The 13,987-nt window shown below is 65.3% G+C and overlaps 6 protein-coding genes across 6 annotated transcripts; 4 read left to right on the top strand and 2 right to left on the bottom strand.

Moving 5' to 3' along the window:
- Window positions 1–96: 96 nt before the first annotated feature.
- MICPUN_58355 (DNA glycosylase) lies at window positions 97–1,500 on the top strand (the record flags this gene model as incomplete). Its single annotated transcript, XM_002502348.1, has 1 exon — window positions 97–1,500. One exon carries the CDS (start codon window positions 97–99, stop codon window positions 1,438–1,440), a length of 1,344 nt encoding a protein of 447 aa, XP_002502394.1. The 3' UTR covers window positions 1,441–1,500.
- Window positions 1,501–1,518: 18 nt separating this feature from the next.
- On the bottom strand, window positions 1,519–4,293 carry FTSZ (prokaryotic-like GTPase; the record flags this gene model as incomplete). The annotated part of the gene is made up of 1 exon (XM_002501970.1): window positions 1,519–4,293. The coding sequence occupies one exon, from the start codon at window positions 4,291–4,293 to the stop codon at window positions 1,519–1,521; it is 2,775 nt and encodes a 924-aa protein (XP_002502016.1).
- An 850-nt stretch (window positions 4,294–5,143) lies between these two features.
- MICPUN_58353 (predicted protein) lies at window positions 5,144–8,953 on the top strand (the record flags this gene model as incomplete). The annotated part of the gene is made up of 1 exon (XM_002502347.1): window positions 5,144–8,953. The coding sequence occupies one exon, from the start codon at window positions 5,144–5,146 to the stop codon at window positions 8,951–8,953; it is 3,810 nt and encodes a 1,269-aa protein (XP_002502393.1).
- A 165-nt stretch (window positions 8,954–9,118) lies between these two features.
- MICPUN_58352 (predicted protein) lies at window positions 9,119–10,195 on the top strand (the record flags this gene model as incomplete). The annotated part of the gene is made up of 1 exon (XM_002502346.1): window positions 9,119–10,195. The coding sequence occupies one exon, from the start codon at window positions 9,119–9,121 to the stop codon at window positions 10,193–10,195; it is 1,077 nt and encodes a 358-aa protein (XP_002502392.1).
- Window positions 10,196–10,320: 125 nt separating this feature from the next.
- MICPUN_75952 (predicted protein) lies at window positions 10,321–11,280 on the bottom strand (the record flags this gene model as incomplete). Its single annotated transcript, XM_002501969.1, has 2 exons — window positions 10,321–11,053; window positions 11,099–11,280. Coding segments are annotated over 2 exons (915 nt in total), but the record flags the coding sequence as incomplete, so codon positions are not given.
- Window positions 11,281–11,928: 648 nt separating this feature from the next.
- Window positions 11,929–12,903, top strand: MICPUN_69576 (predicted protein; the record flags this gene model as incomplete). The annotated part of the gene is made up of 1 exon (XM_002502345.1): window positions 11,929–12,903. A coding segment is annotated over one exon (975 nt), but the record flags the coding sequence as incomplete, so codon positions are not given.
- Window positions 12,904–13,987: the final 1,084 nt, after the last annotated feature.

Raw genomic sequence — 13,987 nt, 5'->3', positions numbered from 1 at the left:
GGATCAGAACCGAGGACGACCACGTCATCACACACAGCTGTCGAAACAACGTCAATTTGCGACACCACAATCCGCGGCGCCAAGATCTGACGCACCATGGTCGAGGGTCACGGCGTGCATCGCGTCGCCGCGTCCGCGCGGAGGCACCTCGTCGGTAAGCGCTTCACCGCCACCTCCCCCAACGGCCGCTTCGCGCACGGCGCCGAGGTGATCGACGGCAAGGAGCTGAAACGTGTCGACGCGATCGGCAAGAACCTCTTCTACTTTTTCAACGAGGCGGACGGCCCGGACGCGCACGTCATGCACGTGCACTTCGGGATGTCCGGGAGGTTCTCCACGCACCACACCCTGCCTGGTCCGGAGCCCGGCGCGACGACCCGCCTGAGGCTCGAGTCCCGGGAGCACGGCATCTGCGCCCTGCTCTCCGCCATGACGGTGGAGCTCGGCGACATCAGCCTGTTCCAGACCAAGCGCGCCAAGCTGGGGGAGGACCCGCTTCGCGAGGACGCCGACGCCGACAGGCTCTGGGAAAAGTTCACGAGATCGCGCAAGTCGGTCGGCCTCGCGCTCATGGACCAGGCGATGTTCGCGGGCGTCGGTAACATCTACCGCGCCGAGATCCTCTACAAAGCTGGCGTCCATCCCGAGCAGCCGTGCGCCGACCTCCCCCGCCCCGCCTTTGACGAGGTCTGGAGGCACTCCGTCGAGCTCCTGCAGCGCGGCTTCGTCACCGGGAGCATCCTCACGGTAGATCCCGACGAGGCCAAGACCCTGGGCGAGCCGTGGACGCGCAGGTACGTGTATAACCAGCGCTCGTGCGGCCGGTGCGGCTCCGCGGTGAAGACCTGGGACATGGCCGCCAGGACTGTGTACTGCTGCGAGGTGTGCCAGCCGCTGGTCAAGTCCGAGACCAGTAACGGCGCGAGCGCGGCGGTGAGGATCAAGGTCGCGAGGGACCACGTCCCGTTCGTGTCGCACTGCGCGGCGGAATCTCCGGGTACCCTCGCCGCCGAGCCCGAGAAGCTCACGGTGGCCAAGCTCAAGGAGATCCTGGACTCCGCGGCGGCGTGGCCGGAGGGGCTCAAGCGGACGGCGAAAAAGGCGGAGCTCGTCGCGGCGGTTCGCGATATGGCGACGGGAGGGTACACCCCCGCGACGCTCGCGCGGCACGGCCTCGCGGCGACCCCATCGCCTCGAAAGATCCCAGCCCCGGGCATCGCCGCCCTCGAGGGAGCGGAGGCTTCGGCGTCGGCGGCGGCGGCGGAGAAGCGTCGCGCCGGGGAAAAAGGCAACGTGGAGCACGTCGCGCTGGCCGACGACGAATCTCTGGGACGGGGCGCAAGCAAGGGCAACAAGCGGGGGGGAACGCGCGGCGCGCCGGTCACGCCGGAGACGCGCGCGCCCGATCGGTCAAAGGTGCGCAGGCGCGAGTCGCCGTGACCCTCTCGCTCAAAGACGCTCGAAAACGCTGACGATGAAATAAAAACGGAACGTCACACTCGCCGCTCGTCTTTCCTCTTACCACTGCTCCGTGAGCTTGCCGTCGACCCACCGGCCGTCCACGCGCGGCCCGCCGACCTCTTCCAGGTCCAGCACCCCGGGGCCGTTGGGCGCGCCGCCCATCCACATCCCCTCGAAATGCCCGCCGGCCATGTACCACAGCTTGCCCCGGCCGTCGGGCAAACCCTCGCGCCACCTGCCCTCGTACCAGTCGCCCGACGAGTACACCTGCTTGCCCTCGCCCTCCTGCTTGCCCGCGGCCCACTCGCCCTCGTACACGGAGCTTCCCGCGAACTCCATGCGAACCACGTCGCGGCTCCACCCGCTTCGATCCTTGTCGAGGACAGACGCGAGGCGGTTCTTGACCGCATCCTTGGAGCCCCTCGGCGCCTCCTGCTTCTCGCGGCCGGTCCAGCCGAATATGCCGCGCTTGGGCGCGGGCTCGTCGGAGCGGTACTCTTCGTCGCTGTCCGAGTCGGCGCCGCCGTCCGAAGCGTTCGCCGGAGCCCCGGAGAGGTCCTTGTACCCGATGACGTTTCCCGATCCGTCCTCCTCCATCTCGAGGATACGAATCGCCACCTGAACCTTGCCCATCTCGCGAGGGAGCGCCACGACGACGTCGGGAACGGAGCCAGCCTTCTCGGCGGCGTCGGCGGCGACGGCTGACGCGTCGTCGTCGACGGAGGGCTCGACCGTCTTCGGGGGTTTGGGGCGGTTCATGGCAGCCGCGGCGACGTCCGCCACGGGCTCGGGCGCGGGCTCGGGCGGCTCGGGCTGCTCGGGCTCTTCGGCTTCGTCTTCGAGGTGGACGTCCGCGAAAACTTTGGCGCCGTTACGCGCGAGGGGCTCCACCGCGGGCTTGGCAACCTCCTCCGGTGCCTCGACCCGCGCGGCAACCTCCTCGGGATCCGGCATGGGCAGCGCGCTCTCAACCTTGACCCTGACCGTCTCCCGCTTCTTCGGGACGGGCAGGGGCGGCGGCGCCTCGCCCCTCGCGGCGGCGTCCAATATCTGCGCCTTGGACACCTTCTCTTCCTCCTCTTCCCCCCGGAAGCTAACCGCGGGCGCGGGGGACGGGTCTCCGTTCACGCGGCCGTTCGCGGCGCGCTTCTGACCCTCCTCGTGCTCGTCGACCATTCGCTTGGGGTCGTTCAGGCCGAGCTTTCGCATCATCTCGCCCGTGAGCTTCTGAGCCTTCTTGGCCTTGCCCTCGTCGTCGTCCGCGGCGGTTTCGTCCCCGGGAGGGCTCATTCCCGACGCCGTCGCCGTCCTCGGGCCCGTCGCGTCGTAGCCGATGCCGAGCGCCTGCTGCGCGCGTTTTGCCTCGTTGAAGGCGCTCGCCAGCCTCCCGGGCTTCACGTTGGATATTCCCGGAATCTCCGGGAAGGATACGGACGTGTCGTACGAATCCTTGGATCCCCGCCCGACATGCGCGCCGGAGGTTGTCTCGCGTCTCTTCTCGCCGAGCTTCCTCGGCGCGTACGCGACGGACGGTTCCGTGACCACCATCAGCGTCACCTCCACGACGTCCCCGGCGGCTCGAACATCCGCGGGCGGCGCGGTGATGACCTGCACGCACTCGCCGTTCGTGAGCTGCGCCAGGGCGTCGGACGCGGCGGCGCGCGCCCCCGCGGTGAGCTCGCCGCCCACGGTGATGGAGCACGCCACGAGCTCCGCGGCTCGAAAGAGGGATCCGCGGAGAAACGGCGAATCTCTCGCCGCGGCGATCACCGCCTGCCTCACCGCGGCAGCCTGCGCCTGCCCCAGCGGGAACCCCGCGATCTGCACGTTCGCGGCGCCGTGGCCCACGGACGCGACGCCGCACCCGTCGATCCCGGCGCCCACCTGGTCGCGGCCAGTCACCGCGGACCTGAGCAGACCCGCGGTGAGTTCCTGGTCCCAGCCGAGAACCTTGCCGGCTCCGCCCGCGGCGTTGGTACCGACCCACGCGGGAGATCGAAGCATCTCGAGCACCGTCCACGCGCTCCACTGCAGCGTGGTGTCGGCGTACTCGGTGGCCTCGGCGACGGTCAGCGCGGTGCCCTCGCTGGACTCGGTCAGCGAAGCCTGCGGCACGGCGCAGACGACGTCGGAGGCCATCTGCGCGGCGTCCAGAAACTCAGCCGCCAACGCGCTCTTCCTCGGACCCTCGAAGTCGAAGGGGCAGACCACCGCGGAGATGAGCAGGGGCCCGCGGTGGGCGATGGCGTTGGCCCTGGACCTGCCGACGAATCCGCTGAGCGACCACTTTCGCTGCGGCGCCTCTCCGTCTTTGAGTCGGGCGATCGCCTTGACCGTCTCCAGCCCCGCTCCCGCGGCTTCCGCGGCGGACGCGAGGACGAGGATCGTGCCGGGTGGGCGCCTGGATACGCCGCCGGATAGGATGGCGTTCGCCGCGGAGGCTGCGTTGTCGAGGACAGCGCTGTCGGTGGCCGGGACGTTGCCCGGGGGCAGGCGCCATCGGTTGGGAGCGGCGCTATTCTGGAGGGAGTTTGTGTCGGAGTTGAGGACCCAGTACTCGGCGAGCGGGAGGACCTTCTGCTTGACGAGTCGGTCGACGACGACGGTGCCGCGGGTGCCGATGCCGACGACGGTGACGCCCGCGCCCTCGCCCCTGGCGCTCTTGCCGCCGCGGGGCAGGGTCTGCGGGTTGGAGGAGGAGGCCACGGAGACGGGGGCGAACGCGGGCGTCTTGGATCTTCGACCGCGCCTTCTCCGCGCGCGGAGTGCCTTCGGGGGCGCGAACGTCGCGGGGAGAGACGCGATCGCGGCGGGTGACGCCGCAGGAAGCATCGCCGTGTCTCGGGAACGCGCGAGGAGGACGGGGTCTCCGGCTCGCGCGCTGTTCGTTCTGGTGTGGGTGGAGCGTCTGGTGCCTTTACCTTTTGGCCACTTTTGAATTTTTGGCAACGCCGTAACGGGAAAAGGAAGCCGAGAGCCCACAGAAATCATGTGTTGCCTGAATCTGGACCTCGGCGACTATTCCTAATTGACGCGAATTCCTATGAGACTCATGGTTAGACTACTAATTTCCTGAGGCTCCGTTCGCAGCTCTCCGCAGAGACCGACAAGTGGGATGGATGACAGAAAAGTGGAACGTGACCCGAGCCGAATTTTGTCGGTCAGAACACTTGGCCACGTTTTCCGGGCTCCACGCCCGCAAGACGCCGGACAGTCCGTCTTCAGGAACCTCTCCGTGAGTCACCGCATCGCCCGAAGCGCGCCCGCGCTTTGGGAGACAGCGAACGCGCGAGATATTGACGGGCCGTCGCGCACGAACCCGGTCGAAGCCCCGTGAATGCCCCGTGAAGGTCTACGGGGGCTCTGCACCGCTCGATCTTCGCTGTTGAACGCGCGCCGCGTCTCACGTTCGAGCCCGCGCTCGCGCTCCGTACGCCGGGAGGACGACCCGTGATACCTGGAGCGAGCGGTCCACGTCTGATACGCCGCGCGGACCCTCTTCGCGCGCGTGCCGTCGACCCATCGACGCGTTCAACACCCCCCACGTGAATTCGGGGGCGAGGTGTGAAACCGCAGTCATCTTTCCCTCTCTGCTCTGCTCTACACATCTCGGCAGGCGGGACCGGCACCTACGCATACCTGACTAGTTTTCCCCGAGGGGTGTCGGTCGGGGGCGACAAACATGGTCGGCCGACGCCTCCCGACGCTCGCGCTCTTCCTGGCGCTCATCGCGGGGCTCCTGCACGGCGTCGCGGCCACCGCGGGAGACACCTACACGTACGACTTCATCATCAACGTTGCTCAAGTTGGTCAACTTGGTCCACATTGTTTTTACGTCAAGCTGGACGGCGTGTTGCCGAGCCAGTATCAGTTCACGTGGCACCGTCCACCGGATAGGAGAGTGTGTGATGCTTCAAAATCTGGCGGGAGTTGCGCGACCGGCGAGATCGGGATGGCCTCCGATGATCCCTTGAAATATTCGGCTTGGAACGATAAAATGGTGGGGGAGAAGATCTTCTCAGTCGCCTCCGCGACCAGGATAGCCTCCATCGAGATATCCTGCTATTATCCCAAATACACGCCGGGTTGGCTCATCAAGGAGAACGGCATGGAGGTGTATCGAGAGACTGCGAACCGCGGGGATGGAGACATACCCTATCCGGCGACGTACACGTACGACCTGGTGTGCGACGCATCATCACCCCCGGCCAACGGCGGCGTCGGTAACTGCACATCGGCCCTCTTTTCCGGGGAGTCGTGCACACCGACGTGCGACACCGGTTATTTGCTCGTGGGTGAGCGTTCATGCGTTGACGGCACCACGGTTGACACGGCGGCGTGCGTCATCCCACCGTCACCTTCCCCACCGCCTTCCCCGCCACCGCCGGCGCCTCCCCCACCGTTGCTCAGGCTCCATCTCGTCGCTGACGACATGAACGCCACGTCGCACACCCAGAACCTGGTCTGGCGCGATCGGTCCAGCTTCGGCAACGACCTCACGACCCACCTCGCGGCGCCCGAGGTGATCGAGGACGCGTTCAACGGGCACAAAGCTCTCCGCTTCGGGTTCTCCGACTTGTTCCAGGACGACGTCGAAGGTTTCAGCTGCATGCGACTGGACCCCGTCTCGAGTGATAACCTGCTGACGTACGGCAGCATGTCGCACTGGTCGTTCCCGGGCGTCACCGTGTTCGCGGTGATCGAGCCGCGAGACGTGCCTTGGGGCGGCGACGGCGACCCGCTCGACTTCGTGTTCGACTTTGGCGAGTTTCCCACGCAGGGGTTCGGGCTCGCGTGGCACGAGAACGAGCGGACGCTCTACACGCCGACTGATCACGGCGGCGAGGTCCGCCGGAGCGCCGAGCCGCGTGAGAACAAGAAGTACGTGGTGGCGATCCAGTACACGTTCGGTCAGGACGGGCACGTGCGCGCGTTGACGCAGTTTGCCACGAGGCACGGTCGCGCGGACCTGATCGATCCAACAGACTCCAGCGGCGCGGCGCAGGCGTTCTCCGTCCACGGGTTCACCCCTGAAACCGTCGCGCACGAACAGAGTCCGTTCTCGGTCGGGTGCATGTCCAAGGAGAACACGGCATCGGGCGCGAAAGGTAAGCGGGTGTTCCGCGGTGACATCGCAGAGCTCAGGCTTTACGCCGGCTTGCTTTCGCTCGACGAGGTGTTCGCCATTCGAGATGCGCTGGTCGACACGTACGTGCCCGAATGCGAGCGAGGGTGTTCAACCCTGACCCGCCGCGGGCTCAACCAGGTGGACCGCTACGACGAGCCCGCAGTGAAAGCGCCGGTCTCGGAGGAGTACAAGTGCATCGCCGACGGCGAGTGCATATCGGCGCGGTTCATACGGCTCTACAAGACCCAATCGGCGTCGAACCCCACCATCCACCTTCTTGAATTGGCCGTGTGGACCAGCGCATTTCCAGACATCAACCTCGCCGCTGGAAAGGACGTGACGTGCTCACCCGCGTGTCATAGTCTATCCGGGTCACGTCTTGTAGATGGAGCGACGAATACGGGGACTGCTCACACCTGTTTTGAAGGTGATGATGCTTCTCGAGGGGGGCTCGCGGAGGGTGCATGTGCCAATGACGTTTCCAGGTGGATGGAGATCGACCTCGGTCAGGAGTACCTGATTGACGGCATGCTCATCGTGAATAGGCCAGATCAATATCGAATCCGGATCCAGGACGTGAAGGTTGACTTCAAGGACGCCGACGGGAATGTCGTGCTGACCACGGCGGCGATCACTTCTGACGAAAGCTCAGAGGACGGATACGTGATGGATCTGACCAAGACGAGCCTCCAGTCGAACGTTGAGTTCGACGCGTGGAAGTACATCCCCCAGGGTGAGATCATCCAGGCAGCGGACTTTGACTGGACGCCGTACAAGAGATGGTGCGCAGTCAACGAGTACTGGGACGGCGCCGCGTGCAGAGACTGCCCGGTTGCGACGACGAGTCGAGGAGGCGACGTCACGATGTGCTGCGCCGCAGATGAGTTCTGGAACGGGCAGGCGTGCGGGGCGTGCCCCACCGGCTCGACTGGCATGCAATACGTCATGTGCACGTGTGCCACTGATGAGTTCTGGAACGGTACCGCCTGCCAGACGTGCCCCACCGGCTCGTTCAGCCCGGGAGGCGCCGCGACATCAACATCGTGTACGTCCTGCAAAGCCAATGAGTTTTGGAACGGGCAGGCGTGCCAGACGTGCCCCACCGACTCGACTGGCATCCAATACGTCATGTGCACGTGTGCTACCAATCAGTTCTGGAACGAGCAGACGCAGGCGTGCGAGACGTGCCCCACCGGCTCGTTCAGCCCGGGAGGCGCCGCGACGTCAACATCGTGCACGTCCTGCGAAGCCAACGAGTTCTGGAACGAGCAGACGCAGGCGTGCGAGACGTGCCCCACCGGCTCGTTCAGCCCGGGAGGCGCCGCGACATCAACATCGTGCACGTCCTGCGCAAGAGACGAGTTCTGGAACGAGCAGACGCAGGAGTGCCAGACGTGCCCCACCAACTATTTCAGTAAGGGAGGCGCCGCGACGACAACAACGTGCATGACTTGCCCCGCAGGGCAGTACCGCAACAACGACGCAGGATGCGGGGCGTGCCCGACGGGAAGTACCAGCCCGGGTGGTAGCGGTAGCGTCACCTCTTGCGACACGTGCTTGTCCCACTACTACAAGTCTGGGTCCACGTGCGTGGCGTGCCCGACGAACTCCGTCGGTGCCGGTGGATCCGCGACTTCGTGCACATGCAACGATAACTATCGCGCCTATTGGTCTGGTAGCGCGTGGTCTTGCTTGGCCTGCGCTGCTCCGTACGTCAAGTCCGGATCAGTGGTGCCACAGTCCATAGAGTCGAGCGACACCTGCGACGATCCTCCGCCTTGTCAGCGCGAACTGAAGGTGGAGCGCGTTGGTGGTGATCCTAGTTGGGGCGCCCCTTTTTACTTTACGTGCGGCGACGTGGAGGTCTACGCGGGAATATCCGATTCCAGGACCAAGCTCGTCATCCCGCCCAACAATATAGCGTGGGGATCGTGTCCGACGGCCAGTTTCAAACGGAGCGCACCGGGGACTTCCAGCTTCCGCTATGCAAATACCGCTTGGAACTACGATGACGTGTTCAAAGTCACGGAGATGAACAACTGCGGATGCAGAAGGAAAGTACGAATCACGCGCACGGACGCCTCAACGGGTTGGGGTCATTGGATGTCCCTCAGGTGCGCCGGTACAGGTGGTGCTAACCCTGTGGAGGTGATCGTCGGCAATTCCGACTCCAATACCAAGGATGTCGTCCTGTTTTCGCCGTACAACTATGAATGCCCCCCCACATTCACTCTGGGTACTGACAACTTCCAGTTGGACTTGCTGTCTACTACTTGCTACAGCGGGAAACAAGTTTACGACGGTGCTCCTTACGAACAATGGATACACGAGCCTGCATTAAATCAGTTCTGGACAAATGTTTAGAGCTCTACTGGGTAGACCTTCGCCGTTCAGGTGAAGGTGATCAGGTGAAGGTACCTTGCTTGTAGTTCGAAGGTAGAAGGTAGACTAGATTTGACGAAAAGAGAAGAGTGATCTTCACGCCCGCGCCTGTTAGATTGCCCGACACAGACGCGCGCGCAAGAAACGATGACAACACGGGGGTCGCGGGCGACTGAGGACGAGGTCGCTGCCTTTCCCCACCGCTATGAGGTTGGCGACGAGGTGGAGGTCGGGCTCGACGGGCGATCCTCGCTGTACCCTTACGACCAGGGATGGGGCGAGGGGACGATTGTCAAGGTTCATCCCCTGGTTTCGGAGTTCCCGAAGGGCGCGTTCCATGGGATGGACGCGAGTCGCCTCGGGGCCGCCGTGCCGTACATGGTGCAGCTACATAAGGGCAAAACGATCGTCCCGTGTCCGATCGACGACCCGGACTTCATCCGCGCAAAGGGCGCAAAGTACCAGACCGGCGCGCCCACCCGTTTCAAGGTTGGCGACTCGGTGGAATGCAAAATCGGACCCGGGCCCGACGATTGGATCCCCGGCACGGTTCGCGCGCTCTGGCAGCCGTACCCGGGCTGGGGCCGCGGCTGGAGGGAGCTCGGCATGTTCGGATACGAGCGAGATTCGCGGCAAACCCCGGACTGCTGCCCTTACCACGTCACCCCGGACGGAAAGCGATTCGACGGGAAGGTGGTGGGCGCGACGAACATCATGGTCCCCGCGGACAACGACGGCTACATCCGAACGTCCGCGAAATTCAGGGAAAAAGCAGCCGCGGACGCCATCGAAGCGGCGAACGCGGCGGGTCACACCCGACCGGGCCGTGAACAGCTCGACGCGGTCGTCGGAGCCTACAAGGAGTCCGTGGCGGCTGACCCGGCTCACGTCGCCGCGCTAGACGAGTTCATCGCGCTCCTCGAGAAGACTGTCCAGCTCGCCGTCGTGGGCCTGGGGAACTTGCCGGAGAAGAGGGTGCGCCGGGCGATACGCGCGTTGAATCCGCGGAAGCTGCCGAGGAAGGGCGACGCGAGGAGGGCGAGAACGGTGCTGCTGAAGCTTCTGATCCAGGAGTGCAAAAACGACGCAAAATACGAGCGAAGGTTCCGGGACATGCTGGAGGACATGCGACGCCGCGACGGGGAGCAGTACGACATCAGCGACATCTACCCGCTCGACAGTGAGACAGCCCACGTCACGATTGGGCGCCGCGACGACTACTAGGACGTATTCCGGTGACGAGAGCTCATCGCCGGCTATGTAGACTACCGCATTCGTACCCTCGTCGCCTTCTCCTAATAACGACGCCGCCCGAGCTCTCCCCTCGCCGACTCCTTCGCCGTGACGCGCCGCACCATCTCCCGAATCTCCCGCTCGAAGTTCTTCCTCGCCTCGAAGCCCAGCGTACGTTTCGCGGCGCACGTGTCCGCGAGGGTTCCCTCGAGGTCACCGGCGCGCGGGGGCACCCGCTTAACCTCCCCTCCAATCATCTCCGCCACCTCGTTCACCGTCACCGCGCGGCCGCTTCCGACGTTCACGGTGACACCCCGGAGCTCCGCTCTCTCCCACGCCAGGATCATGGATCGGACCACGTCGTCCACGTGGACAAAGTCGCGAAAGTGCGTCCCGTCCCCCTCCACCGTCAGCGCCTCCCCGCGCTCGCGCTGCGCGAGAAAGATCCCCGTCATCACCGCGTAGGCGCCGCTCTCGGGCTGACGTTCGCCGTACACCATGAAGAAGCGCAGGTTGACCGTCGGTAGACCGTGCACCTCGTCGTAAACCCGCATGAGCAGCTCGCCCTGGTGCTTCGTGACCGCGTAAGGGGAGGAGATCTTCATCGGGAGGGACTCGGCGAAGGGCGTCGGCTGGTTACCGTAGAACGTGGACGAGGCGGCATAGACCACCTTGCGCACAGTGCCGGCCCGGAGCGCGGATCGCAGGACGTTCTCCGTGCCCACGACGTTGTTCTCGACGCAAAACTTGACCATGTCCGGGTCGTGAAGGCTGGGACCCACCTTGGACATCGCCGCGAGGTGGAACACGACGGCGACGGCGGCGTCAGTCGCGGAGTCGGTCGCGGAACTGGTCGCGGGATCGGTCGACGAATCAGTCGCCGCCGCTCCCCACGGTCTCATCGCGCGTTCGACGGCGTCCGCGTCCCTGACGTCCCCTTCGATGAATTCGACGCGGCTGTCCACGTACTCGGCCTTCCCCGTGGAGAGGTTGTCTAGCACGCGGACCCTGTACCCGAGCCGGAGGAGCTCGTCCGCGAGGTGGCTCCCTATGAATCCCGCCCCACCGGTGACCAGCGCGACCACTCCGTTCGCCTCGCTCGGATCCCCCGAACCGCTCGCGCGCTCGCCCGCGCAGGGGTCCACACCCCGCGCTTTCCTCGAAGACCGTCCCGCGCTTCCGCCGCCCCGGCCCGTCGCGTCGAGGGCCACCGCTTCTCGGCTGCGCCTCTGCAGCGTGTGCACGCCGCTCGCGCTCCTCCCGTGCTTCCCGATTCCCCTCGAGGAGTGCCCGAGGTCCCCGGCGAGGCCCGCGAGGAGCACCAGGAGCAGCACCGCGCCGAGGAAGCTCCCGCGATTAGCCCTCATGCTCCTCGCCTGGTGGAGGTGCGACCCTGCAAGAGACATGCTCCTCCGCGCCCCCCTCGACTGATTGGGTTAGGGTATTTTCGGCGGCGGTTGGCGGTGCCGACTGCGGAATCGAAATGCGCTCGCCACGTCGACATGCACTCGTTGCGTCTCAGCCAGTCACTTATCGAGAGCACCACCATGCACGCGGCGCCTTCCTCGCTCCTGCTCGCGTGCCCCACCGGGTCGCGCGTCGCGTCCTCCCGCCGCGCCCCACGCCACGTGCGCGTCAGGGCGGCGGCGTCGTCGTCATCCACGTCGTCGTCCCCCGCGAGGCTCGAGGGCGAGGCGCTCAAGGCTTACATGGCCCGAATGGCCGAGGACCTCACGCACCTCTTCGACGAGCAGGGCATCGACCGGGACCTGTACGAGTCTGACGTGTCGTTCGAGGATCCGCTCACGAAGTACGACAACATCGACGGCTACCTCTTCAACATCGGCATGCTCAAGAACGTGTTCACACCGACGTACACCATGCACGCCATCGAGCAGACGGGCGATTGGGAGCTGAGCACGCGCTGGACCATGGAGATGAACCTGCCCGAGTTCCCCTTCGTCTGGCGGCCCAAGCTGACGTTCACGGGCACGTCGGTCATGGGGATCAACCCGGCGACCATGAAAGTCAGGACCCACTTCGACACGTGGGACGCCATCGACACCCAGGGCTTCTTCCTCAAGTCGAGGTCCCCGGAGGGCGTGCGTGAGGTCTTCCAGCAGATCTTCGACTTCACCAAGCAGCCCGACTTGGAGACCCCCCGGTACCAGGTGCTCCGCCGATACGCCGCCTACGAGGTCAGGGAGTACCTCCCGTTCCTCGTCGCGGAGACGAGGACCGCCGCGGAGGGCGCATCGCGCGCGGCGGCGGGCGGCATGACCGGTACCGGCGACGGCTCCAACTTTAACCCTTTCGGGACGCTCGCTGGGTACATCTTCGGCCAAGGAAACCGCACGGGGGAGAAGATGTCGATGACGACGCCCGTGTTCACGTCGCCGGGAAAGATGCAGTTCGTGCTGCCGTCCAAGTACACGGACCCGTCGCAGCTCCCGCCGCCCAAGGACGGCGTGCCGGTGAGGGTGACGAGGGTGGAAGGGGGAGTCTACGCAGCGTTGAGGTTCAGCGGCATCGCGACGGATGCCGTCGCGAGCGACGCCGAGGCTCGTCTGCTGGATTTGATCGAAAGAGACGGGCTGACCCGCGCGAGCGGCGTCGCGAGCAGCCTCGCGCAGTACAACGACCCGGCGACGCCGCCGCCGCAGCGGAGGAACGACGTGCTGGTGAGGCTGGAGGGGTTCGACCGGTCGAGGCTGGACCTGCCGGAGGGCATCCAGAGCCTCGCGCGTTCTTGATGAAGAGGTCGCTAAATAATTTTGCCCGCATGTAAAAAGCTTTTGATAACGAATTCGCAATCGTTTCCCATAGTCGCGATGGGTCCGCCGCCTCCCGACACGTGGGCGCGATGGTTCGACTCCCTCGCGCCCTCCAACATCGACTGGTGCGAGGCTAATTACGCCATCAGCCCGTACGTCGCCGAGTTTTGGAACGCGATGAGCTCCGTGCCGATGACCCTCGTGGCCTTCTACGGCCTGTACATGGCTCGGAGGCACATGAGGTTCGAGCCTCGGTGGGGGATGGCGTGGTTCCTGCTGGGCATCGTCGGCGTGGGCTCCGCGCTCTTCCACGCCACCTTGAAGCACGCGTTTCAGGCGTGCGATGAGCTTCCGATGCTTTACTGCAACCTCGTGTTCATCTACCTCATGCTCGAGGAGAAGTCAGCGGGTCGTTCGCCGCCTTGGAGGGTCAAAGCCGCGAATCTCAGACCCCCGCGCAAGCGTTGGCTCGCGCCCCTGCTCATCGCGTCCGGCGTCGTCCAGACGGTGTGTTACTTCCTCTATCCGCACGTGTACGAACTCTTCTTGGTGTCGTACGTGTCCGTGGTGGCGTGGCTGACGATCGAGTCGGTGCGACGCGCCTGGTTCGCTCCGGATGCCACCCCGCTGACTCGGACGCTGGTCAAGCTGGCGCTGGCCTTCTACCTCGGAGGCGCGGCGCTTTGGATATTCGAGAACGCCGTGTGCGGCGTGAAAGGGGAGATGGGCGGCGGGTGGTGGATGCAGGCGGCGCACCTGCACGCGTTCTGGCACGCGGGAGCGTGCATGGGCACGTACCACTTCATCGAGTTTTGCGCGGCGAGGAGGGGAGCCGCGCTCTTCGGAGCTGAAAACGTCTCCGCGGGGGGCGGCACTTTACTCATGCCCCTGTACGTCGTGCATCACCAAACGGGCGAGGGCGAGCGTAAGCGGAGGTGACGGCGGCGCCGGAGTCCACGCGGGTCATCGAGAGCGGGCGTCAGCGCCGCTGTGTTACAGTACCATCGTC

Source organism: Micromonas commoda, chromosome 5 (assembly GCF_000090985.2).
Source record: "Micromonas commoda chromosome 5, complete sequence".
Taxonomy (NCBI): Eukaryota; Viridiplantae; Chlorophyta; class Mamiellophyceae; order Mamiellales; family Mamiellaceae; genus Micromonas; species Micromonas commoda.
This window is presented reverse-complemented; position numbering and strand designations above follow the sequence as displayed.